The 25,660-nt window shown below is 45.3% G+C and overlaps 1 protein-coding gene across 7 annotated transcripts in view; it reads left to right on the top strand.

Annotated features, from left to right (window-relative positions):
- Window positions 1-25,660, top strand: part of CTNND2 (catenin delta 2) — a 655,193-nt gene that overhangs the window by 53,656 nt on the left and 575,877 nt on the right. For all 7 annotated transcript variants that reach the window (XM_048507354.1, XM_048507355.1, XM_048507356.1 and 4 more), the window contains exon 2: window positions 21,657-21,790. In XM_048507354.1, the coding sequence (XP_048363311.1) occupies window positions 21,657-21,790 (134 nt within the window). The remainder of the gene's footprint in view (window positions 1-21,656; window positions 21,791-25,660) is intronic.

Below are 25,660 nucleotides of genomic sequence, written 5' to 3'. Positions count from 1 at the left end.
TATAAAGGTTTTCTAACCACCTTTATTACAACTTAGCTTGTATGTTTTGAACATCAGTTAAACGTTCTCTGATTTTCTCTGCTAAAAACATGAATATCGCTACTTTGAATGTAACCTCAGGATACACGTCCGCCATCAGAAAGCAAACTTTCTCTTCCTGACTACCTGTCAGGCCTGACAGGATATCATTGATATATTTGTTGCGGATAGCAGAGTAAAAAGGGCACTGAAGTGTGTAGTGTATTATGTCGTCACTCTGATTTAAACTATATCTGCATACATGTAGCTCTTTTGGTGTTTTAGCATATCTCCCCAGTAATTATTCTGATTTAAACGTCTGATATCTCAGGGAAGTGAATGATTTCCTTAGGTGTGCTTCCTTGAGATTTGTGAGATAATGTGCATAACATTTGTTCTTTTTGACGCAGGAGAACCATGGGGAGTATTTCTGAGTGGAAGCAAGTTGTTTGTCTTGTAGAGCATCTCTACTACCGTGTTTCCCCGAATATAAGACAGTGTCTTATATTAATTTTTGCTCCCAAAGATGCGCTATGCCTATGCCTTATTTTCAGGAGATGTCTTATTTTTCCTGTGTTCTGTTCGTCGGGCATGCTTCCAAACAAAAACTTTGCTATGTCTTACTTTCGGGGGATGCCTTATATTTCGCACTTCAGCAAAACCTCTACTATGTCTTATTTTTCGGGGATGTCTTATATTAGGGGAAACAGGGTATAGAGCCAGTCACGAATTTTGCTAGCATCCCATCTATGAATAGTTTTCAGATCAGGAATTTCGTAAAGAGCTAATGTGGGAGAAATTTGATCCTCCCCCCGTTTGTTCTCGTCATGTGTCTATAGCTCAGATTTACTAATTGGTTGGACTTTAGAGTTGCCAAGGTTTTATGATACAAAAGTATTCTTACATGGATTCTTGTCCTGATGGAGGGTAGCCCTACTTCCATTCGGAGCAACGGGGTAAGGGTGGAGGGTGGCAGGGCCAAAATCTTTCTCAGAAAGATATTTTGGACCATTTCCAATTTTCCTACAGTGGCAATGTCCCATTCCAAAATTTCTGCTCCGTACAATACTTGCGCCAGCACTTTACTCTGATATGCTTTAATAATTGGAGGGATCAGTAGGCCTCCTTTGCCAAAGAAAAATCTGAGTAACCCATTGCATCCACTGCATACCTGGCGAATATGAAAGAGAGAAATAGCATTGAATAGCATCAGCATGTTCATAATATCCCCAATCTCCGAGCAGCCTTCTTAATTATTGCACATAGATGTTGGATAGTATGAGGGACAAACGAGAACCATGCAGCACTTTTTAGTGATTCAGATTTATTTATTTATGGCCATAGAGCATGGAATAAAACAATATATGTTCCAGAATAACAAAATGATGGTCATTCCAAGGAAACCATAAAATTATTCACAATTTACAATAAAAATAGAAAAAATAAAGGCAAAATTATTTAAATCCAAAAATATTTCTTACATTGTGATAAACCCCCCCCCCTTCCCCCTGGCCCCACCCCACCCAGACTGCTTCTTCAGCCAGCAAAGCAGCGGGCTGAAGAGGCTTTTTTCCAGCTGGGTGCTTTGCCTGCAGAAAAAGATTAGTGGAAGGGGGGTCACCTTGACCCCTCCCTCTTCTCCTCTTGTCCCACCCTGCCCCAGCCAGACTGCTTCTTCACCATACAAAGGTAGGGGGAGGGGCCGAGGGGAGGGGCCAGGACCATTGGGCGGGTTTCTCACCCTACACCTCTTGAGGGGAGGACAATCTTTGTCCATAATTCCTTATTAAAAAGGCATTGAAAAAATACATGACCTACAGTTTTAACTTCTCCTATAGCATAAGAGCACAATCTTTCTGAACAAGGGATCTTCATATATCTGCCTTCCAGAGTGGCAGACAGCAGAGTTGCACACCTGGCCAGAGGAAAGGCTCACCTAAGGGGATGAACATCCAAATACATAAGATAGGGACCAGAAACCATAACACATCTTCTTGTAAAGCCAGGTGACTTCATCAAATCCTACTGACTCTCTGTGTCTTGTGCCTTCTGGTTAACAGAACATTTTGCCTGAGCTTTATTTTGATCCAACGGTCACTGGGCAGTAGGCCCAAATTCTAACCACTCACAGCCATCTTGGCTGGAAGCAGGAGCAACTCTATCAAAAACGGTACCCAGGACAAGCACTATGGCTTTCCCCAAAACTCCAGGTGGAGTTCAGGGTTGGGGGCGGATGTTCAATGCCAGGATCAACTGGGACAAGTGTAAGGAATCAGCAAAGTCCAGGCCACCAGTAACCTTAATAGTTGTTTATTGATCTGGCAATCATGATCTTCTACAGACAATGCAAATTCTAACCAGCCTCTCCCAAGCAGCCGCTTTTTACGGGCTGAGTTTTCCCGCGAAAACCCCAACATCAACAAACCTTCTTTCCCACCTTACTATTCCCAGGAGCAAGTTCACACAGGACAGTAGCAAGCAAGTAAGCGGCAAGGCTAAGCAAGAGATAACGATAGCTCCGGGCAAGACGCTCAGAGCCAGGAATGTAGTGCCAAGGTTGAAGCAAGCTTCTAACTAACCGAAACAACCTTACAACAAGCTTTAAAACTCTACCCAGCCAGGATAAGCCCAGTGTCAAACTGACCACCGGGTTTGTCTGTCTCCCGCTTTTTACTTCTGCCCCCCTCAGCTGCTCCTGGCCTTCAGAGTTGGAGCTTGGGGGTTAGGGCAAAGTCAGCAGGATAAAGCTGGAGCTGGTCAGTGCTCAGTTTGATGGTGGGTTCAGCCTGGCTGGATCAAGCTTTAAACTGTAGGCCCAGCTGACTGGATCCCTGCCAAAAGGCAGAAAATATCACTGTGTTGCTCTTTCCACAGACATTCAACAGAATTGCACTACTGTGCAGCATCAAAGGAAAACACTTCAATGCTTTTCTTCTGTGCTGAAAAGCAAGGAATAATCTTGATGTTTTTCATTTTTTGTCTTCATGTGGACCACAAAAACAAAAAAACCACCCAAATATAGAAACCCCTTCAAAACTAAGCCTTTGTTTGCCAGAAACATGTATCTAAAATATTTTTAGCTCTCTGTCTCTCGCTCTCCTCCACACAGACACAAACACATATACACAAAGTAGCTTTCAAACAGTTTCCTTTTTGGTATAAAGTTCCTAAAGAACATAGTTGTGTTCTTCAGAACAGTAAAACAAAGCTAAAATAGAAACCCCTTCTAAAATTAGCCATCTGTGCACTGAAAAAACGAAAAAGTAAGGAAATGGAGTTTAGGGTGGTGTAGTGGTTAAAAGTTAAGAGGCCCTAATCTGGGAAACCAGACTTGATTCCCTATTCCTCTACATGAGTGGCAGAGTCTCATCTGGTGAACCAGATCCGATTCCCCACTCTTCCACACGAAGCCTGCTGGGTGACCTTGGGCCAATCACAGTTCTCTCTGAACTCTCTCAGCCCCACCTACCTCACTGTCAGGAAGAGCCTTCTGGACATCAAAGGGAGCTCTGTACTCTGTTATGTTAATGGGCCTTCACTTTACTTTCCGTTTCCTGCCATCCCTTGATTTGCAATATGTAGCGACCTAGGAGTACCCAAGTGCTGGTCCCTGACTTTATCTCTTCACACCAGCCTTGAGAACCAAGTGGCTGTAACATTCCTGTCTTGTTTTACTCTGCTTTTGATATGGGGTGAGAAGAGGGAGGGGGGAGAACTCAGGGATAAAAGATTGTACCCAAAGACAGTTCTTCAGAACTGGCTTCTTTAGCCATGTCAGTGTGTATCAATAAAGGCTACTGATTTGAAATCCAGAGTCTCATATTGGTCTGCAGATCTGGGGTTTGACACACAAGGTGACTGTTGGGACGAGAGGTGTTTGTAAGCCTCTGAGCAGTGGCGTAGGAGGTTAAGAGCTCGTGTATCTAATCTGGAGGAACTGGGTTTGATTCCCCGCTCTGCCGCCTGAGCTGTGGAGGCTTCTCTGGGGAATTCAGGTTAGCCTGTGCACTCCCACACATGCCAGCTGGGTGACCTTGGGCTAGTCACAGCTTCTCGGAGCTCTCTCAGCCCCACCCACCTCACAGGGTGTTTGTTGTGAGGGGGGAAGGGCAAGGAGATTTGTAAGCCCCTTTGAGTCTCCTGCAGGAGAGAAAGGGGGGATATAAATCCAAAACTCCTCCTCCTCCTCCTCCTCCTCCTCCTCCTCCTCCTCCTCCTCCTCCTTAATGGTTGAGTGTATGAAAGCATGGTGCCTCCCCCATTCATCTCAGGTGTGTAACCCAGAAGGATAATGGTATGAAAAGGTGGACTCATTGTGAACAAGCGCTTCACAAATAAATCACAGCAAGCTATTGAGGTTTTAGTGTCGTCACGCTGGACCCCAGGCATAGGAGGAAGCATTCCCCATTCAGGGGAGCTTCCCTGGAGGGCTTTGGCAAGGAGACATTGGGCATTTCTAATGATGGCCGGTCGTTGGACGTGTCTGAAAGATAGTATGCCGAGAACTGAAGAAACAGCCACCCAGCAAGCCGGGGGGCAACATCACATGAAAAATGTGGCTCTAAGTACACTTTTCGAAGAGTAAACCCCATTGAGCAGACCTGACATGGATTCCAAGTAGATTTGCTTCGTGTTGCTCTTCTAGTAAGGATATCACTTAAAGTTTACTGAGTTTAAAGAAACTGTGAAATAGCAATGTTTTTCTGTTTGTAAATGTTCTTCATACCAGGTAACCATTGTAAACTGGTTTATTACTTAAAGAAGACCTAATCCTTTCTACTGTAGGTGGGGGACATCTCAGATGGGTGTCTTCTCCACCAATAGCAAGGAGGCAGGAAATCGTCATCAAATTAGCCGTGTCACTTCCTGTCTTCCAAGGCCATATTTGTTCAGTATTTTTTCCTGCCTAGCAGGGAGTGCTAGTGTTTAGGAGAGGCTCCTTGGTAGATAACGTGTGTGTGTGTGTATGCGGTGTGTTTGACGCAGCAATACATTCTAAAGGAAGGAAATAACAACAGCCTTCACCAAAGCCTGGACAGTGCTAGCACAGCGAACCGCCGAGAGCCGCTAGGTGCGCAACGCTCGTTTTCCCCGGCCTTTTTGACGCTACCGCCAAAACCAAGATGGCGCCAGGGCTCTTCTACTCCTCCGCGCCAGGACTTCGGCCAGATCGACGGCTGAAGGAACCCGCTACGCCAAGGGAGGGCGCAAACACGCCACTCCGCTGACGGCCCCCTTCTCGCTGGGAGGCCGAGGCTCCACCGCTGGCGCGCCTCGACGGCCTCACCGGCGCCGCCCCACCCGCGTTCTTTCCCCACACGGCCGGGTCTTCACTGGACCTGAGGGACGACACAGCCCCAAAGAAAACCGAAAAGGCAGGCAGGACGCGCGGAGGGCCCTCCTCACGCTTCAAAAAAGCAGAAGAAGCTGCTGCCGGGGAGCTTTGACGCCTTCCCGTGGCGCTGGCCATTGACGGCGGTTCCTTAGACCAGTTCCTCCTACCCCGTTCGGGATCCTGAGTGCTGTGTCATCCCACGGAACACCCCACCACCCCGCTGAGGCGGCTGGAGGGCGCTGGGTGACTCTTCGCCAACAACAGGTACCGGGGCTCCCGGCAAACAGTGGGGAGGAGAGCCATCCGGAGCAGCCGGATGTGCTTGCGCAATCTCAGGTGGTCGCTAATCCATCTATTATTTCATTCTGGCAACGCCCCCCCCCCTCTGCATTCACGCTAAATGCTCAGAGAACATCTGACAAAGCGCTGGACGATAGAGAGCAACGAGCTGTTTTTTAAATAAAACCTCTTCCTTCCCTACCAGAGCCATAACTCGTTTCAAGGGAACCGCTGCCGCGGCTCACTATAGAAACCCCCTTGCCTTACAAGAGGACGAGAAAGAGGAGATAGAGGGGGAAGGGGATGAGGGCCAGGTCTCCTCGTGACACCGAAGAACCGAACGTTGAAAAGCCAGAATTATCCCCACGGTTCTTCTAACAGGAGGACATTACCAATCCTGCCAAACCCATTCTTACAGGTCTTCCTCAGGGCAAGTCAGATTATTTTTCTCCCAAGATGCTGGAACACTAAAACTGTTTTTTCCAGTTCCAAAATACTTTGTCAAGTTTTCTTATTCAACGCTAATGGCACACGGTAGGAAGGGGACTTCCCACAGCTTACAAAAAAAGCTTACCTTTGCCACAGCCATTCCATACTATGTTGAAAGTCCCAGCAGTGGAAGCCCCTATTGCAGTTCTGCACTCCTGGAGCATTGGTAGCAAAAAAGAAGGGGAGTAATATTAAAGCACCCGCTAGACAGGAGATCTGAGGCGGCTCTTCACAGGTCCCACGACATTACGGTCAAGCCAAGAGCGATTAAGGCATGCTCTTTACCCAGCATCTACAGTGGCCAGGGCCACTATAGCCTGGACTAAGAGAATTTAGTACATGATCCCAGCAGAGAACACTGCTATTAGAGAAGCTGCCATTAAGCTGGTGCTCATTGCTAACGCTTCTTCATTGCGGACGCACACCTGATGCAATTGCCATGACAGCTAGGAACCATGGCGTCCAATATGCTAGCTAGGCGCAACACTCTGGTCTCACTTCATGGCAGGCAGATACCCAAGCTGCAAGAATGCAGCAGCAGCCTATTCTTATTATGGAGACCAAAACTCCTCCTGCAAAGATTTAGGAACAGGTACTCATCCAAACCAGAGAGTACATGGTGAAGAAAAGCAATGCCAAAATCAGTTAGGCAAGATCGTGACACAACCAGCAAGGTGGGCTCAACGCAGCACATTCAGAACACACAATAACACGCCCTCAGGATTTTACATTTAGGGATAACAGCTGCAAGTCATATGGCAGAACCCGTCTTCCTCTTTCAACATGACCAAAAAACTCATTCCAAGACCTTTCAAAAAACAAGGGAAGGGCCCTAAGCCAGACAAAAACTGTAAACAATGACTACCGGCAACTCCTTCGGTGGGGGAAACCTACAAAATTTTCAGCAGCTCTGGCAAGGAGGTCCACATAGATCAGTGGACAAGAGAGTTGATAGAGTTGGGTTACGTGATAGAATTCCTTCAGAATTCTCCTGGCCCCACTCTGTTTGTTCCCTCACCGCTATCCTCAAAACCCTTCTTTAAAAGCCAAAAACTCATTAGAAGCAGTTTCACATCTTCTGAGATCCAGGGCGGTAGAGCCGGGTTCCTCCCCAGGAGAAATCCTTAGGGACCTATTCTCACTTTTTTCTCTTTTACTGTCCCAAAGCTAAAATGGGGAATCCAGAGCAGTGTTAAACCTCCGGGTTTGTCAACAAGTTTATCCGGCTACTCAAAGCAATTCAAAATTGCCGGACTCCCTCCAGTCCATCACGATAGCCCTGAGACACAGTGGGGTTCCTCACTCTGTTGGATTCTCTGAGGGAAGCTCATATTTGCACATCCCCCATCAATCCTGCACACAAAAAATTCCCTCAGGTTCACAGGTAGGGAATGCCCACTACCAGTGCAGGGCCTTGCTGTTGTTCGGACTAGCCACTGGCCCCCAGAACAATCTCAAAGGTACTCCTGGGCCCCATTATCCAACTCAGGGAGGAAGGGACCCAGATACATCCTTACTCTAGATGACTCTTGCTAATCAGGTCTCAGGACAGCAGAACCAAGGATCTCCCAAGACGTTAAGTCAGGAGTACAACAAGTACTTCAAGACTACTGGGGCTCTTAACAACACACATTGGGAGAAAAGCTCCCTCAGCCTCCAACTCAGAGACTAGAACATCTAGGAGCTGCATTATAGATACCACATAAAATGCCCTATCCATTCCACTGGTAAAAATTCTCAAAATACAAAAACTGTCAAACAAAATCTAGTCACACTTCGACCAACTCTATTACAGTTGGTGAGCCTACCAGGCCTGCTCATCTCAGTCATAGACCTCAACCAATGGGCACGGCTACATGCCAGACCACTCGCTACAGGCTGTTCTTAAGACCGCTCCAGCTAGATATCATTCTGAAAAAGACAAAAACTTTTACCTAACCCCCTCAGAGGGTCAGAGAGAAAAGCCTCAAATGGTGGACTAACATAAACAACCTAAAGAAGGGAAAATGCTACCCCCACGACAACAGACCTCAGATCTTCACAGACTCAAGTCTCTCAGGGTGGGGGGCGACGTTAAAGCAAAAATTCGTCCAAGGCACCTGGACAAAAAAAAAAAAAAAAGAAAGAAAGAAAGAAAGAAACCTTACTTCCCGTCAATGTGCTGGAAACGCGGGCAGTGTTCCTGGCCTTACAACACTTCCACACAGAAGTCAAACATCAACACCTGATAATCAGGACAGACAACATCTCGACCAAGATGTATATAAACAATCAGGGGGGGTTCAAGATCCCCAAGATTACACAAAGAAGCCCTAAAAGTTTCCTCAACTGGTCGAAAATACACCTATTGTCGTCCCAAGCCCAGTACATTCGGGGAATAAACAATCCATTACATGGACTGGTTGAGCAGACAGCAAATACAACTAGGGTGGAATGGAGACTCAATCCAATGATTTTCCAGGACATCTGCCCACAATCCAGCTAGCCCAAAAGGGATCTGTTCACTTCAGTGGACAACACTCAGCTACCCAAAATTCACAAAGTAACACAGGGGGTTGCTATCACAGCGCTTTGGCTCCCCGCTAACTGCTTTTACGCTTTCCCTCCAATCCCCTTGATTCCGCGCCTCTTGCAAAAAAATCGGAGTGGAGAAAGCTCAGGGTCATTCTTATCGCGCCACAGTAGCTCCTGTCCGTGGTACTCCATGGTACTCAGAAATGTCCACCACAACCCACATGACTCACGCCGATAGTTCCAGACCTATTAACACAGGGCCCCCTTAGCCCATCCAGACCTCCAGGATGGCTCAGGCTGGACCGCGTGGAGTGGGAACGGAGAAAACTGAGACAAAGAGGCTACCCAATGAGTATATTATTTAGGACCATTATGGCAGCACAAAAGATGCTCCACGGTCAATACCTATAATGCATCCTGGAGGACATTAGTTAGATGGTGCTCAAGCACGAGGGAATGGGCCCGGAAGCTCCCTCTATAGGTAACATCCTAGATTTTCTCCAAAAGGGTTTTGATAGGGGACTTCAATGTGCTACCTTAAAAAGACAAATTTCTTTGAGAGGAGTAAACTCTCCTTAACCGCCAGTAATACAATCGGGTTCCCCACATGCATGCTGCACGGGCGTGATTAACATCACTAACCAAATCACCATTTGAATCCTGATCCAAACCATCCCATTGCGATGGGTGCAACATGAAAAACTCTATTCCTACTTGCTATCATCACATCGCACGCAGGGTCTCTCGTATTAAAAGGCTGCTATCAGTCAATGCCAAGTTATCCAATACAGTCTTTAAAGACAGAGTCGGATTACTCTTGGACCCGCCATTCATCATCCCTATAAAGTATATTCCAAATTCCATCTTCAACAAGAAATTATAGTGCCAAAATTCATGCCTAATCCCTCTCACCCCAAGAGCTGGCCTGGCATACTCTTGGACGCCCAGAGAGCGCTAAAAGCCTTCATAATGAGGACAGGATATATCCGCAAAAGGGAAGGGCTATCCATTAATGTTAGCCCCCCCAATGTGGGCTTCCAATGTCAACAGCGGCCTTTAGCACAACTCTGAAAGCTACTTATCATCGAAGCATTTAAATCGCCTCGTTACTAATACCTTCTTAAGCGTGACTGCGACTCCATATGCAGCGCCGTGACAACTAACAATGCGGCCTTCCGCTAATAAAGCATCAGTGGAGCAGATCTGCAAGACTGCCACATGGTCATCCAGCTCATCCTTTATCAGACATTATAAAATGAATTCTCTAGCAGCAACTGAGATGGCCTTTGGGCCGCAGAGTGCTAGAACATATCATCGGGATTGATGGACCCACCCTAATAGGGGACACTGCTTGGGAGGTCCTTATCTGAGATGTCCCCCCACCTACAGTAGAAGCTGGGTCCATTGAATACTTACTGTGTGAAGGGTCTTTCTACTGTAGGTAAGGGGGACATCTCGACCCCCCCTGGTCCTTATTAAACCCTGATGCCTTGTATATAGTTTGATTTTGTTGATTAGCACACGGGGAGCCTCTTGATACTCTATTTCATTTATCCAGTCAACTTTTTGGATTGTTTAGTGATGTCATAGTCAGGTGACGTCGAAATGGTTACACGGATCGCTAGGTCATAAGGATACTGAACAAATATGGCCTTGGAAGACAGGAAGTGACACGGCTAATTTGATGACGATTTCCTGCCTCCTTGCTATTGGTGGAGAAGACACCCATCTGAGATGTCCCCCTTACCTACAGTAGAAAGACCCTTCACAGTAAGTATTCAATGGACCCTTCTGAAAATGTCAAACCGCTACAGTCATCTTTGGAGGCCCTGGTTTGGTTGCACTGGCAAGAGGGGGCCTTCTCAGTCCTGGCACCAAAGCCCTGGGACCATCTCCCCTAGGAGATCTCTTCTGCTGCTGCCTTCCACCAGCAGGAGAAGGCTTTTGTTTCGCTAGTCATTTCCTCAACGATCCCTCCTTCCTAACCAATGTTTTAATTTGTCTGTATCTTAACTGGTAGTGTATCTGTAACACTGTTTTTAAGGACTTTTCTAAATTGTTTTAATGATGTATGTGTGGGAGTGGGAATGATTTAATGTTTTTATCATTTAATATTATCATCTATGTTTCAAATTGTTAGCAGCCCTGGTAGCCCTTGCAAGGGAAGAAAGGCAGGGTATTAATTAATAAGCCAGCTTGCTGCTCCAGGTACAGCTTGGCACTGACCTGAAACTGTTGTTAACCAAGCAGTCACCGATGCAGTCACACATCCTTCCCCCCTGTAAGCTCTCTCTGAAAGATATGGGTCAGTTTTAATTTTTTTCTGGTGGTATAGGAAGGAACTGAGGGATGGGTGTTCCACCCACTCTTTATCCTGCTACAAAAAGGCAGGAAAGCAGTGCAGGGGGCAGGGGGGGGGGAACAGTATGAGTCACCCTCAGGCATTTTGAGTTTCAAAAAACCTCTCTGCAGTAGACATCCACACAGGACAGGACCCACATGAATCTGCACAGGTGACCAGTCAGTGAACAACAGTTACAGGTAAGTATAATGTATCAGCTCTTGCAAAAAATCTGCTGAGGACTTGCATAACCTTTGCATGAAGAACGAGCTGCTGTTGAAGCATGATGGATCTTACGGAAAAAAGCTGTTATTTCATATTGTTTTGCCTGGTTTTCTTAGTTCATGGTCTCTCAAAAGCCTGAAGTTCTCCTGGAGGGGGAGGGCATCTTGGTGAGTGATTTCATACCCCATACTCTGGGAGGCAGGAACTTCAATTTTTTCAACTTCCTGTCTTGGCTGTGGACTCCATTTTGAGACAGTATTTTTCCTGCCTCAATCGAGAGTGCATGGACCTCCAGCTGCTCCTTGCTAAAATTAGTTGTGGAACCTTTTTTTGTTGTCTTAAATCTCGTGTGTAGTTGTTGTTTCCTCTCCCCTCCTCCTCTTGTGCGTGCATCTCATGCCCTTTCGCTGGTAAGGGAGGGCGCCTAAGTTCAGCCTGCAGGGAGGGGGGAAGTCACAAGCCACCAGTGGAGGAGGACGGGGGAGCTCTGCCTCCTTCTGCCACCCATGGAGGGCATCAAACTCAGGTTTTGCCCAGGGCTCCAGGTTTCCTTGTTACGCCCCTGTCTTTAGGTTTCTCTATGGATTTTTTTGAACCCCTAAATGATGATTATATACACAGATTGCTTAGACAAAGGATTCTTGATATGGAACATCAAAAAGTTCATCCACTACTGCTGGCCATATGCTCACCTGAGACTTTGAAATTAACCACCTTCCACAGAAAAATGGCCCCGTATTTCTTTAATCTTGATAACCCATCTTTGTACAGAGCATTTATGCTTGCTAGGGTTAATGTCTTTCCATCTAAAGTTATGGCCAGAAAATATCAAGGCATTCCAATCTCAGAGGGATGCTGCTTGTGGCCTGCTAACTCTGTGGATTCAATTCAGCATATTCTCTTAGATTGTCAGTTTCATTCCAACTTGCGAAATACATATATAACTCTGCTTCTCAAAGTAAAAAATAATCTGATTACATCACATATGATGCTATTTCTATTAAATTAACTCTCCCCTAAGATAACTCTCAAGGTTGCCACCTTTTTAGCTGAAGTGATAAAAGACAATATTTTAACAAATTTGATCCTAATTAGTTGATTTAAGCGTTTAAATATTTTGTCAGAAATACGAAGTTTTTAGTCAAGAGTGACTAACAAAAGATGATATTTTAAACAAATCTGATCTTAATCAGCTAATCTATCTAAATATATTGCTGTCTATTTGATGACTTGTATATATAGTTTTAATATAATTTGGATACTGGATATTCCATTACTTTGTATTTGTTGTTATGATTATATTGTATGTACTGTTTTATATAATATGTCTAATAAAGGTCATACTGTACTGCATTTGCTGCAATTCAACATCTTTTGTAGATCAAAGCGATTGAACGGGTTCTGAAGAATGAAAGGACCTTGGGGATCTATTTGCACTTTTTTACCATCCCCAAGAAGAATGGAGACTGAAGAGCCATCCTGTACCTGCAATACGGAAACAAGCATATCAAAGGTACGCAAGTTCAGGATGGAGACTCTGAGAACAATATCAGAAGCCTTGAGACAGAGAGACCTTCTAGAACAGGGGTAGGGAACCTGCGGCTCTCCAGATGTTCAGGAACTACAATTCCCATCAGCCTCTGTCAGCATGGCCAATTGGCCATGCTGGTAGGGGCTGATGGAAATTGTAGTTCCTGAACATCTGGAGAGCCGCAGGTTCCCTACCCCTGTTCTAGAATCACTGGATCTAACCAAGGCATACCTGCACATACCGATTCATCCGGCGCACAGGAAATTTTTTAGCTTTTCCATTCAACAACATCATTTTCAGTACCGAGCACTTCCCTTTGGACTTGCCACAGCTCCCAGTGTCTTTTCAAAGGTGTTACTGGCTCCAGTCATCCTTCTACATCAGCGCGGGGTGCACATACACCCATATCTAGACAGCATTCTCATTTGATCCAACTGGAAGGAGAAGGCATGCCATGACATCACTCAAGTCATCAAGGTGTTGGAAAGTCATGGCTTCCACATAAATCAGGATAAAAGTTCCCTGGAACTGAAATACAGGATGCAACATCTAGGAGCATTGATACCCTTGATGGAGAATGTCTTTTTCTTGCCCAAGGACAAAGTCTGCTCACGGGAGATCCCATTAGAGATCACATCATTAGAGATCACATCATGCCCATGCTGCATCGCTTGCACTGGATCCCAATTGAGTTCCGAATCATCTTCAAGGTACTGGTGTTAACCTTTAAGGCCTTACGTGGTCTGGGACCCCGCATTTATATGAGACTATCTGGCCCTATATGTCCTATCGGCCGGTCTCTTGGCGCTTGAAGTAGGAGGCTAATCTGTTGGTGGATCCTTGCCCTCTCCATGGATGCGGTTGGTTTTCCGACTAGGGCCAGGGCTTTTAATGGCCCTGGCTCCTGCCTGGTGTGGAATGTTCTCCCTCCAAGTTGTCCGGGACTTGCGGGACCTTTTAACAAGCCCGAAATTCGCGGCAAGACTGTTTTATTCCGCCGGGCCTTTGGGGAAGTACCGAGCTTATGATATACGTGCCCATTACACAACCCAGGCCCACTCATCCCTTCTTAGAGGAGTTTTAGCAGCCTCGGACTACTCCGGTATTTAAAAATAGTTGATGGAAATCGAGTGCCTTATTTCTAAATCGATATAATCATATACTCTGTAATGTATTCTATCAAATCCACTTGTCTGTTGTTGTGAACTGCCCTGAGCCCTCCAGGGGAGGGCGGTATATAAGTGGAAGAATAAATAAATAAATAAATAAATAAATAAATAAATAAATAAATAAATAAATAAATAAATAAGTGACCAGGATATAACGCATGGTGGTGGCTATGCAGCAAACAACAATCCCTTCTGCAACCGACCAGTCTACTAGGTCTATTCATCTCAACCATCAACCTGATTCAATCGGGGAGGCTACATGCTAGACCCCTTTAGCAATTTCTCAAACCCTACCAGTTTGACATAGAGAAGAAAAGTTTGGATTTATATCCCCCTTTTCTCTCCTGCAGGAGACTCAAAGGGGCTTACAATCTCCTTGCCCTTCCCCCCTCACAACAAACACCCCGTGAGGTTGGTGGGGCTGAGAGAGCTCTGAGAAGCTGTGACTAGCCCAAGGTCACCCAGCTGGTGTGTGTGGGAGTGTACAGGCTAATCTGAGTTCCCCAGATAAGCCTCCACTGCTCAGGCGGCAGAGCTGGGAATCAAACCCGGTTCCTCCAGATTAGATACATGAGTTCTTAGCCTCCTATGCCACAAAAGGGATCACACATAGCCTATTTCCACCTCTCTGAAGGACCATCTTCGGTGGTGGATGTTCAACCGAAACCTGAGTCAAGCAAAGGTGCATTTGTTCTCAAACCGGCCTCAAGTTTTCACTGACAAGAGTTTAAAAGGGTGGGGAGCCACCCTAGATGACAACTTAGTGCAGGGATGTTGGTCAACTGCAGAATCTCAGCTTCCCATCAATATTCTGTAGGTTTGGACCATTTTCCTAGCCCTCCAAAAATTTCAGAGCTTCATCAGGCAGCAACATGTCCTAGTCCAGACCGACAATGTGGCTGCCAAGACCTATATCAGTCACCAAGGAGGGTCGCAGTCTTCCCAACTACATTGTGAAGTTTGCAAAATCTTACCTTGGCCGGAACTTCTCCTTTCTCTCCACACAGAGCACATTCAAGGAAAACTGAATGTTGAAGCAGACTGACTGAGCTGGAAAGTGATTGCGGATGCAGAATGGATGATCAATCATCAAGTATTCCAGTCAGACTCACGGAATACCTGGATCTCTTTGTGACCTCAGAGAACAACCAGGTCCTGTCGTTCATGACCAGATTATACGACCCAAGGGCTTACAACATGGATGCACTGCTGGTCCTCTGGCCACAGTGGCTGCTATATGCTTTTCCACCAGTTCCAGTGCTTTCCAAACTTCTATGGAGGATCATCGCAGAACAAGCACAGGTAATCCTAATAGCCTCCTTCTGGCCGAGACGCCCGTGGTTCTCGATAATACAGGAATTGGCCGCCCTGCCCCCTCTCCATCTACCACAGATTCCTACAGGGACCAGTAGTTCATCCTAACCCCGACTGGTTTCAACTGACCACGTGGTTATTGAGAGGGAGAACATAAGGAAGAAGGGCTACTCTGATAAGGTGACCACAACATTGTTGCCTCTAGATGATAGACCACATTGAGAATTTACAACTCGTCATGGAGGACCTTTGAAAAGGGGAGCAAGAAAAAACAGGTAGACCCTACTTCACCGAAGCTGTCCTTGGTGTTGGAATTCCTCCAAGATAGATTTGAATCAACCCTTCACAGCTCAACCTTGTGAAGGTGAACAGCAGCCATTTCTATGGTATGGCCAGATTTTCAAGGGGTACCAGCTTCGAGACATGCTGATATGGTTTGATTCCTTAAGGGGGTGCAGCAGACACAACCACCTCCAGTGCATAGATTCCCGCCTTGGAGGCTACGTTCCATTTTGTCGGCTCTTACAAGATCTCCTTTGGTGCCTGTATAATCAATCCATTTGAAATGGCTGATAATGAAAGTGCCATTATTTCAGCCAGGCTTCTGAGCTTTAACCACTGTCAGCAAATTCCAATTTTTGCACCTTTCACAAGGACAGGGTGGTATTAAGAACCGATCCCACATTTAAACCTAAAGCCAGCTCTGATTTTTATCTGAGTCAATAAATTGTTCTACCCAACTTCTGCCCCCAGCCTAACCATCCTAAAGAATGTCTTTGGCACAACCTCGATGTCCGCAGGGACCTTAAGATATTCATCATTTGGCAGAAGAGATTTGCCAATCAGACAGCTTCATAAATGTCTTGCCTCCAAATATTGGTCACCAAATGTCAGTGGCAGCAATTAGCTCCACTCTCAAGGCATGTATAATCGAGGCCCATAAAGCCATCAGATTACCAATCCTGGCAGGGATCATGGCACACTCAGTCAGGTGCGCCTCTATAACATAGACCTCTGGAACTGAGCTTCAGTGGAAGACATTTGTAAAGCTGCAATATGGTCTTCCCCGTCTTCATTCGTAAGACATTACTAACTGCAGTCATGGGCTGCTGCCCAGACTGCTTTTGATAGGAGAGTACTGGAGCACATACTGGAGGACCCCCCTTGTTGGGGGACACTGCTCTAGGAAGTCCCACCAAGATGCCCTCCACCTCCAGGAGAACAGACCATTGGATTCTTACTGGGAAGGGTCCTTCTCCTGGGGGATAGGAGGACATCTTGGCCCTCCCTGGTTGACATGTTGTCCAGTAGTGCAACAACTTTCTTCATGACCAAACCAAGTATCTTTATGTCCAAACCAAATAGTTTTCATTACACAATTCATAAGTTAAGACTGTTGTCTGGTTGCGTTTTGATATTGTATGTTAATGGTTCCTTTCTTAGCAGCTATGTCAGTCAAATACTGGCTCAAAATGGAGTCCATGGCAAAGACAGGAAGTTGAAAAAATTGAAGTTCCTGCCTCCTGGAGAATGGGGTATAAAATCACCACCAAGATGTCCTTCTATCCCCCAGGAGAAGGACCCTTCCCAGTAAGTATCCAATGGTCCATTCTAGTCATAACCTCTGTCAGGTGATGGTGAGAATATAACGCTTAATTCATTGGATGGACAGAGCAATGGACTTCTAACTTTCTTAGCACATAAAGTGGTGATATTACTTGACATTTTTTTTCTTCAGCAAGCCTTTATTGGCATAGACAACAATAGTAAAGAACTGATTTAAGCAAAACATAAATATACAAAACAGGAAATAAATGTTAAATGAAAAGAAATCTACTGGCATTTAGTAATTTCCAGGAGAAAGTCTGCCACTATCATACAGAAAGAAGGCTCAGGATTGTCCAGCAAGTAGTGTAATCTAGATAAATTGGGGAGATTGGGTAAGTGTAAAGGAGTAAGATTCACATACTTGGATCTGATTTCCTTAAATCTGAAACAGTGTAATAATTGGTGGCCCAGAGATTCAACTGAGCTAGCATTACACAGGCACAATCTTTTAGACTTTTCTTGCTTGTTAAATCTGCCATATAACAAGGCGGAAGGCATGACATTAAACCTGATGAGGATTATGGCTCCTCTTTGAATGGGGTTTATTAAGCAGTACAGGTAGTGTGCCAAGGGGCCCTGCTCAAATGGGATAGAAAATTACAGGCAGGAGCAAGTTTTCTTGGCTGCAGTGATTAGGGTAGAAAACTCTCTATCCAATAGTTGGCCTTTTAATTTTGTATAAGTTTCTGAATAGGACAAAAGGCAGAGTAAATCCACTGACAGTCCATTTTTTCTTTGATTATGGAAAACCAGGGGTTGGAATGGGTGTCAGAGAGCAGATGGTGGACCAGGGAATTTCAGTCGAGGAGAAAATGAATTCGCAGCCAGAATCTAATAGCCCTCAATCAAGCGGCTGATTCCAAGGAGTTTTGACCTAACTCCAGACAAAGGACTGCATAGGGCACACCATTTCGGGAGTCCAGTTATCTTATGAAAAAATTTGGATTGAAGGGAATTCAAAGGGTGATAAGCAGCTTGTATCCAAATTGGGACTTCGTAACGCAATCTTGAGGTGACTTTGGCATTGAAAAATTTGAGGGCAGGAGGAACAAAGGAATGGCTTAGCTGTAGAAGAAGTGTAGTAATGCTGAAATACAGTTGGATGTGGCTAGAAGGGCGGCCTTCCTATGGGCTGCCCATGAAAGGTTATAGGAGAATGAAAGGCTGAGGTACTTATAGGACTTAACCTGTTCAATTTGGATGCTATTCATTGCCCATGTGAGCTTCTTAAAGCACCTAGAGAAGACCCAAACCTTGTTTTTTCATAATTAATTGTCAATCTATTGGATTCACAGTAGTCCACACAGTGCTTCATTAAGCGTCTGAGGTCAACTCTGGATCGAGAGAGTATTACTTGATACTAATTTGCCGGGCTATTTAATAAAATTAACCAGTAGTACTTCCATTCAATCGAAGATTTTTAAACCAAAAGAAGTGAGTTTTCCTAACCTTAAGTACATGCATTCTATATTTTAAATGAATATCTGGAGGCTACTGATTGTTGTTGTGATTACTGCTTCCTGCTGTTTGTAACTGTGTGCTGCACATAATTATAGTATGTGTGAATGTGTGAAAGAAGAGCATCTCTTCTCCTAGTTACCTATGGCTTACTGGATTTTTAAAAAGGAATAGTCTGAGTTGTACTTTCACTTGCTGATGATTATTAAGATTTTATACAGAATACTGTGTTTAGATTGTTGAAAATGTGACTTGAATTGACTTTGGTTGAGTTTTCTGGGCTGCATGGCCATGGTCTGGTAATTTTGGCTCCTAACATTTCACCCGCATCTATGGCTGACATCTTCAGAGGCATTTCAAGGTAAGATGTGTTTCTCTCTGTGCACAGCATGGAGTCACAGAGAGAAGCACATCTTACCATGACATACTTTTGAAGATGCCAGCCATAGATGTGGGTGAAATGTGAGGAGCCAAAATTACCAGACCACAGCCACACAGGCCAGAAAACCCGCAACAGCCTGTACATTTTGACTGTGAAAACCTGTGACAATGCAGTGAGTTGATTCTTAATTCATCATGGCCTTAAAGGCTTTTAGGCATATGTGGAGAGAGCGGAGAGAGAGATAATGGCTATTCAGCTTATGTCAAAATGGAGATGTGTTGGAAGAGAATAGAGGAGCAGCTGCATTTTTAGAAGGTCACCAAAAAAAAAAAAACCCCACCAGAAAGCAAATAATTATTTGGAAGACTGTACTTAAAACTCATTATGCCCAGACTTAAAGGAAGACATCCAAATGTGTTCTTGGGTCAATACAGGACTGGAGTTTTATTCAGGAACAATTACTCCCTCAGCAGACTTTAACTCTTACACTGAATGTCTTTCTCCAGTGTGGACATCTGTGCTGACGTGGAACTAGATTAATCCACCTGCCTCATCCCATACCTAGCTAACTCTATGCTCAGAACTCTAGTATTGTTGCCTGTACTATTGGTCTCTTCTCTCAGCCCTCGTGTTCTAGGGTGCACTCAGGCACGACTCAGGAGCTACTGAGGGCGACTGCTGCCCCAGGAGGTTCTCCTCCCAGAATGTAGGCTAGAGACCCAGGCGACTGGTCGGAGTGCTGAAGAACATCTCGGTACTAGGGAACCTCAGTAAACCAGAGCTCTTCACTAGTACTTTCCTTGGGAACAAATGGACTGATGCAGTACGTGGTTGCATATTTCTCTCCGTGGCTCCCTTTTAGGACTTGCACTGTTTTAGATGCCAGACACTTTTCAGAGGCGGTCCCATTTAGAGTGTGTTAGCCTCAGTAGTACAACTTGGAGGTTACTATCAGCCCAATCCAGAAGGGGATAGTTGTGTGGTGCCTGGGCATAGTGCCTCTGTGACATGGTGGCGCCACCTCCAGAGGAGAACAGGGTGCTGTACGGCGCATTTGGAAGTGGAGGCAAAAGGCAGAGCTGGATTGGAAGGTTCGCCAGCACAGGAGCATCTGCACAAAGGGAGGGGGCAAGTCGTCTCCTGCCCAGAGCAGTGGGGCATGGACAAGTAGAGTAGGGGACAGGCAGAGCAAAAGGATGACCCCATGCCCCGGACTAATCCATCCCTTTCCCTATGAGCATCTCTGCTTTTGACCATAGAAGGATCCCACCCGAATAAGAGGGGGGAGGGGCGTCACCATCTTCCAGGCTTGGAAGTAACACTGCTGCCCGAGGGGGAAGGGAATGGGCTCTCTTGGCCCATGTGGGTATTGCAAGGGGTCTGCCCATTTCAAAGGATTAGCTGCAGGGACTGGGCGTTAAAACTAAACCACGTGTCTGATCGTGCTGCTGTTCCAATGGCCGCTGGGTTCCAACCCCCAGGGAGAAGCATCACTCCCACCTCATGGCGCCATGATGGTCGTCCATTTCTCCTGTCTGTGCAGGCCTCGCTGTGCCACCTCACCCTTTCGTGGCAATGCAGTTACACTGTGCAAATTCTACTGGGGTTTATGGGATTCAGGGAGCTCTCTGATATGGGCTTGGTGCAGCTGATTGATTGACAGCATGGCCAGGCTTGACCATCATGCCCCCATGCTGGGCAGTGACATTCCCCTCCCACCCATGTTTGTGCTCTCTTTTGTTCCTGTATTGGGTGGGTGTCAGGATGGGCCTGACATCAATACAGGGGACTGAAGTGCAAGAATTCACACCTGCCTGTGGGACCTTTCCTGCTCTTTCTTTTTCTTTGATGCTTGCAACTTGAGCCAAAGTAGATGCAACCCTGGCGCTGACCCAGTAGGGGAAGTGGCAGGTGGCTGGACACTATCACTGCACTGACCTTGAGATGCTTGACATCTCCTTTTCCGCTGTAACGTTCCCACATTCCATGAGAACCAAGGTGGGGGGATTCTGGTGGGAAACCCATGGGGATAAATGTAACCATTTTACCACAGCCTGCCAGAACTGGTTTTGTCAAGCCAGGTACCAAGCTGTGTTCAATAAAGACTTCTGATCAAATATCCAGAGCCAATTTATTGACTTCAGTCCAGGACCTGACAGTGGGGCCCCTCAGTGGGCGACCTGAGCGTAGACGGCTAACTTCAGAGATTCTGTGCTACTTCAGAGGAACAAAGATGCCTGCTTAGAGTCCTTGGGGACCCAGCCTGCTACCCCCACCCCCACCCCCACCACATACTAAGCTTCTGCTATGGCAGAGAAGGTGTTGCTGGAAAGCGTGGTTGTAGACTGTGGGAATGCCGACCGCCAGCTACCCTCTATTCATGGGAGATGTTGGGCCAGTGCTAAAGGAATTGATGTACGGTTGGCAATTCTGGGGTGTGAACATGTGGAGGACATCACCATGCATACCCTTGGACCTCCCATCATGGGTCAGTCACTGTGAAAATTAGGTGGGTTGTTGCTGGACAGTTGCTCATGAGCCCAGGTTTGGCCATAGAGCATAAGGTGATCCCTAGTGGCAGCTCCCTCCCAGCCTACTCCCTGGGCCCTGACCCTTCCCAACAGCCCTGGAGGTCTCAGGATCCTGCATGCTGCTATGTCCCACCACACCTCCCTGGCCACTCCCCTCTGCTCCTTCCCACCCACCTCCCTTGAGTCCCATCCCCACCACCAACTCCTCTCACAACCTTCATAAAGTTGCTGGTGCCTGCTCTGCCCCTTTGTACTGATGTTATGGACAATGACACCAGTGTGACCCTTCTGCTACTTCCAATGTCCTCTTCCATCCACCCCCCAATTTGGTATGACTGAAGTTACAATTTATTCTTGGAGGTTTTGGATTTGAAAAGAAAAAAACTAGGTAAGCTATTTTTATGTACTTTGAATTCTTGATAAAAACCATGTGCATAATTGTTCATTGTTTTCTTGGTCCAGGAGTTATGCCTGTTCCAGACCAGCCATCGTCTTTGGACAAGACAAGTTCTCTTAGCCCCATGTTGAACACATCCAGTGGAGATGGATCTGAAACAGAGACCACATCTGCCATTCTGGCATCAGTCAAAGAACAGGTAACTGCAATAAATAAATAAATAAATAAATTACAGTAACATAGTGATTTCAGTTGTATTTTACAGTGTCCATGTGAGCTCATCCTATTACTTGCTAGATTCCATTAAAGAGCTAAAGATGAAATTTTGGAAATATTTCTCTTTTACATTCCTCGTAATTTGCAAATACTTTTTTGTGAGTGAAACATTGGTTTAAATAATTCACTTTCCTTCTTTACTTTATAATGATTTAAATCAAGTTTGTGAACAGAACAGCATTGTCCATTGGTAATTTCCCTCCTTCTGCAGATTTTAGGAACAGGAGCTTTATGTGTGTGAGAGAGGGAGAGATAGGAAACACATTTAACTTTTCTGAAGTCTTGAGTCAGGACTTTTTTTAAAATGAGAAAGGATTTGTTGGGTTTTTTTGCTGGATTGATAATTAATGTACTTGTTTGTCTTGATGATTGTGGTCAGGATTAGTGTTTTGTTTGAGGACATCGTGTTTTGTTTGAGGAGGTGTTGTGTACTAGATTTTTTACTATGGCTTTCAGGGATGTTTGATTGCTCACCAATTCAGTTCATATTGCCTTTGCAAGTCAGCACAGGTGAACATTTGACAAATTCATTGTGTATCCTCAAAGAGTTTGCATATGTTTATGCAAAAAATCCCATTTGCACACGTACATTTATACTCACTTTCCCTCATCATCAGCTTTTCATCAAACTCTTCAGGACCTGCTCATTTACATTTCTCTGTTTGTGATTTACAAATCTGAAGTGTCTCCTTTGGCCATTTCAGCTTCCTGCCAAAGGCAGTCAGATTGCATGGATCTGGAGAAATACAAATGTAGCTTAAGTTGGCAAGGAATGTCCTCACTGTGATTATGTAGCATACAAAACAAATACACTAAACTGTGGAAGCAGCTACTTGACAGTTGCACAACAAAGCATCCAGTTAGAAGTTTAAGCAAAATCTTCAGGTGATCCAATGAGCTTTTTGCCAAAAAGCAGCTTATATCATGGTCAAATTGAGAATGTTGATCACATGTTTCCACCTTCCTGCTTTGGACATTCCATGCTTGACTCACTTCCTCCAAAAATCAAATTGAAGAACTTAGACTTAGAGCAATTAGTCAGACCAAGATTTAGAGAAACAGCTTTGGGAATACATTGCCAGTAACTAAAGTGGACATGTGTTCAGAACTTGTTACTTGCACATATGTCACAACCATGCGGCAAATGCACATTTTGTGTGTGTTGTACGTTTGTTGCTATCTTGCACTGCTGCTTCCGAAAAGGCTGTTCCCCTCTCTTTGTTTCCCTGTCTTTCAAGTTCAAGAATCCTTCTGCAAAGTACTTTATCTGTCACTCCAGATAGCTGGCATCTTTTACAATAGTATGTGAGAGCCTTTCTACAGGAGCCAAGAATTTAAAGCCTGCATTTTTGAGCCAGAAAAACCAATGCTTATATGAGCCAAGTTCCAACACAGCAAGCTCATGTCATCTTCTCAGCATCAATCTCTTGGATTTTCCTTTAAAAATTCAGTAAATACCATTCTAGGCCCTCAATCCACATGAACATCTGTATACCACTAGTGTCTTTCCTCGTTGAGCCTACCAGGTCTTGCCACATTACATTTCAGGTTTTTTGTTGTTGTAAAAATACCAAAATGCATATTTTTGCATAGCATGAAATAGATAATTTGAAGTGTGTGTGCACTTCCGCCTCTCCCCTGACTCATTATTCAAAATAAACAAGTAACTACTCATCCGGTTGCACTCTGTGGAGTTGAGCAAGAAATAGGTAGCAAAAATACATGTTTCCTGTCCCTTATTGAATGTAATACCAGTTATTGATATTGCAACTTCTAAAATGCAAATTTCTACATATTCCCTCTATTGAGCTTGAAACATGTTCCTTTTGTCATCATCTACAGTTTATTTTTAAATATTTTATTAAAAGTAAATTAATCCATCACTCAATATTATCTCTGTGTTGTAAAATTTAATGCAGAATCTAGTAAATTTGTGTTATCCATGGTTGCGTCACATCTTCTGAGGCCATAGAGTGTCCCATTTATGATGAATTGCTCACACTGAAAGGCATCTAGTTACAGTACCTTGCAGGAGCATTATGTGCCATGCTGCCAATTAGATTAATTTGTAATTATTCAGGTTACAACCATAGATGCAATCTGCATTATGCAGCAAATATTGCTGTGAGTATTGATTATCTGCCCTAAAAATATTTGAATTCTTGTCATTGTATAAATGTGGAGAAGATGTGCAAGACAGAGTGTCCTGAAAAACTAACTCTAGAGGTCTAGAGTAAATGGCATAGTCCTAAATTCAGCACTACCTAAGGGCTCATATCTTAATTTTAATAGTCACCAGAGGAATGCAAGCAGCTGTTGACAAGTTCATACACTCCTGGTATGAAGACAGCATCACCCTTTAGGTGTGGAAAGGGATCTTGGATTCAAGAATATACATATGACTTGTCTTATGGCATAGATTGTTGTATGTAAACATGTTCATACTGCACATTTTAATACCTTGTCCTGTCAAAAAGAGAAAATATTTAATTGGAGAGCTTTCCAATATTCCTAACTTTTTTCTATCTTTTTCCCAAAAAGTGGGGAAAATGTTTTGAAAGAAACCCACCTTCCCGTGTTTCCTGCACCTTCACATCTCTGCATGGGAGGAAGTTGCAGCAATTACTAATAATTAAATTTAGGATGTCAGATTGTGTAGTGTAAATGTTAACTCAAGTGACATGTCATTCTACTGGAGGCGGGGGATATCTTGATTGGGTGTCTTCTTCACCACTTGCAAGGAGGCAGGAACCACTTAATTGATTAACGATCCCTTCCTGTCACGTGTCCTAGGCTTTCCTCCTCAGTATTTTTTCCTGCCTGCAGGGAGTGCATGGTTTTTTCACTAGCTCCCCAGGGCTCTAGCTCTTCCATCCAGTATAGTGTGTGCGTGTGCAATTCTGTCTCCCTCCTGTTTCCCACTCCACCAAACGTGAGTAAACTGGGAGGGAAGGATTGAGGTTAGAAGCAGAAGTGGCTAAAAGCAAGGTGTAGCCGTGTGCTGGGGAAAGCGAAACCCACGCCATTCCCAGCGGTTCCCGCCTTAACATGGTGACCGGCTCATGCCGGGATGATTACCGCAAGAGCAAAGGCGTGAGGAGGACCCGAATACGAGAAACAAAGCGGCGCACTTGCAGAAGCGCAGCAGCCACCCGCCAAAGAAGAAAACGGCCAATTACGCGGGTAGCAAGAAGGACAGAGCGCCCGCTTCTTGCGCGAAGCGAAACCGAAGCTTTGCTGCAGGAGCTATCTCTCGCCTTCCGAGGGCGCAGCAATAGCGATCCAGGTGGCTCCATTCCCGGTTCCTCCTACCTCATGCAGGATTCGAAGTCTCCGGTTTCGCCCCAAACAGAGTAAGTCTCAAAGGCCGGCGTAGAGCTAAGGCCATTATCGGTGACCCAGGGGGTAGGGCAAGAGGTGCTGCCCGGCGCCAGTCAGCAGCTCCAAACCCCGCGGCGGCAGCTGTCGCGGCCTGGCAATCCGCCCCGCCAGCAGCTTTCGCGCGCTTTCTGAGCGAACAGATAGAGAAAGCTTTCAATGCCAGGGAACGCCAAATCGGCAGTCCAGGCCAAATGCGCGGCTTCCACTGAAGAACCATCCGGGGAGAGGGTAGACCAGCCTACAAAGAAACCCCTTTGAGTTTCCAGATGAGGAGGAGAACTCCGCTCATAGCGAAGGAAGAGAGAATGCAGGAGAATAGATTTTCAGATACAGAGGAAAGTCCAATAGAGACAACTGAACAGGCCCCTAAGTTCTTTAAGCTGGAAAACCTACAGCTACTTATCACCAAAGC

Source organism: Sphaerodactylus townsendi, linkage group LG09 (assembly GCF_021028975.2).
Source record: "Sphaerodactylus townsendi isolate TG3544 linkage group LG09, MPM_Stown_v2.3, whole genome shotgun sequence".
Classification (NCBI taxonomy): Eukaryota; Metazoa; Chordata; class Lepidosauria; order Squamata; family Sphaerodactylidae; genus Sphaerodactylus; species Sphaerodactylus townsendi.
Note: the sequence above shows the minus strand (reverse complement) of the source record. Positions and strands in the feature narration are given on the sequence as shown.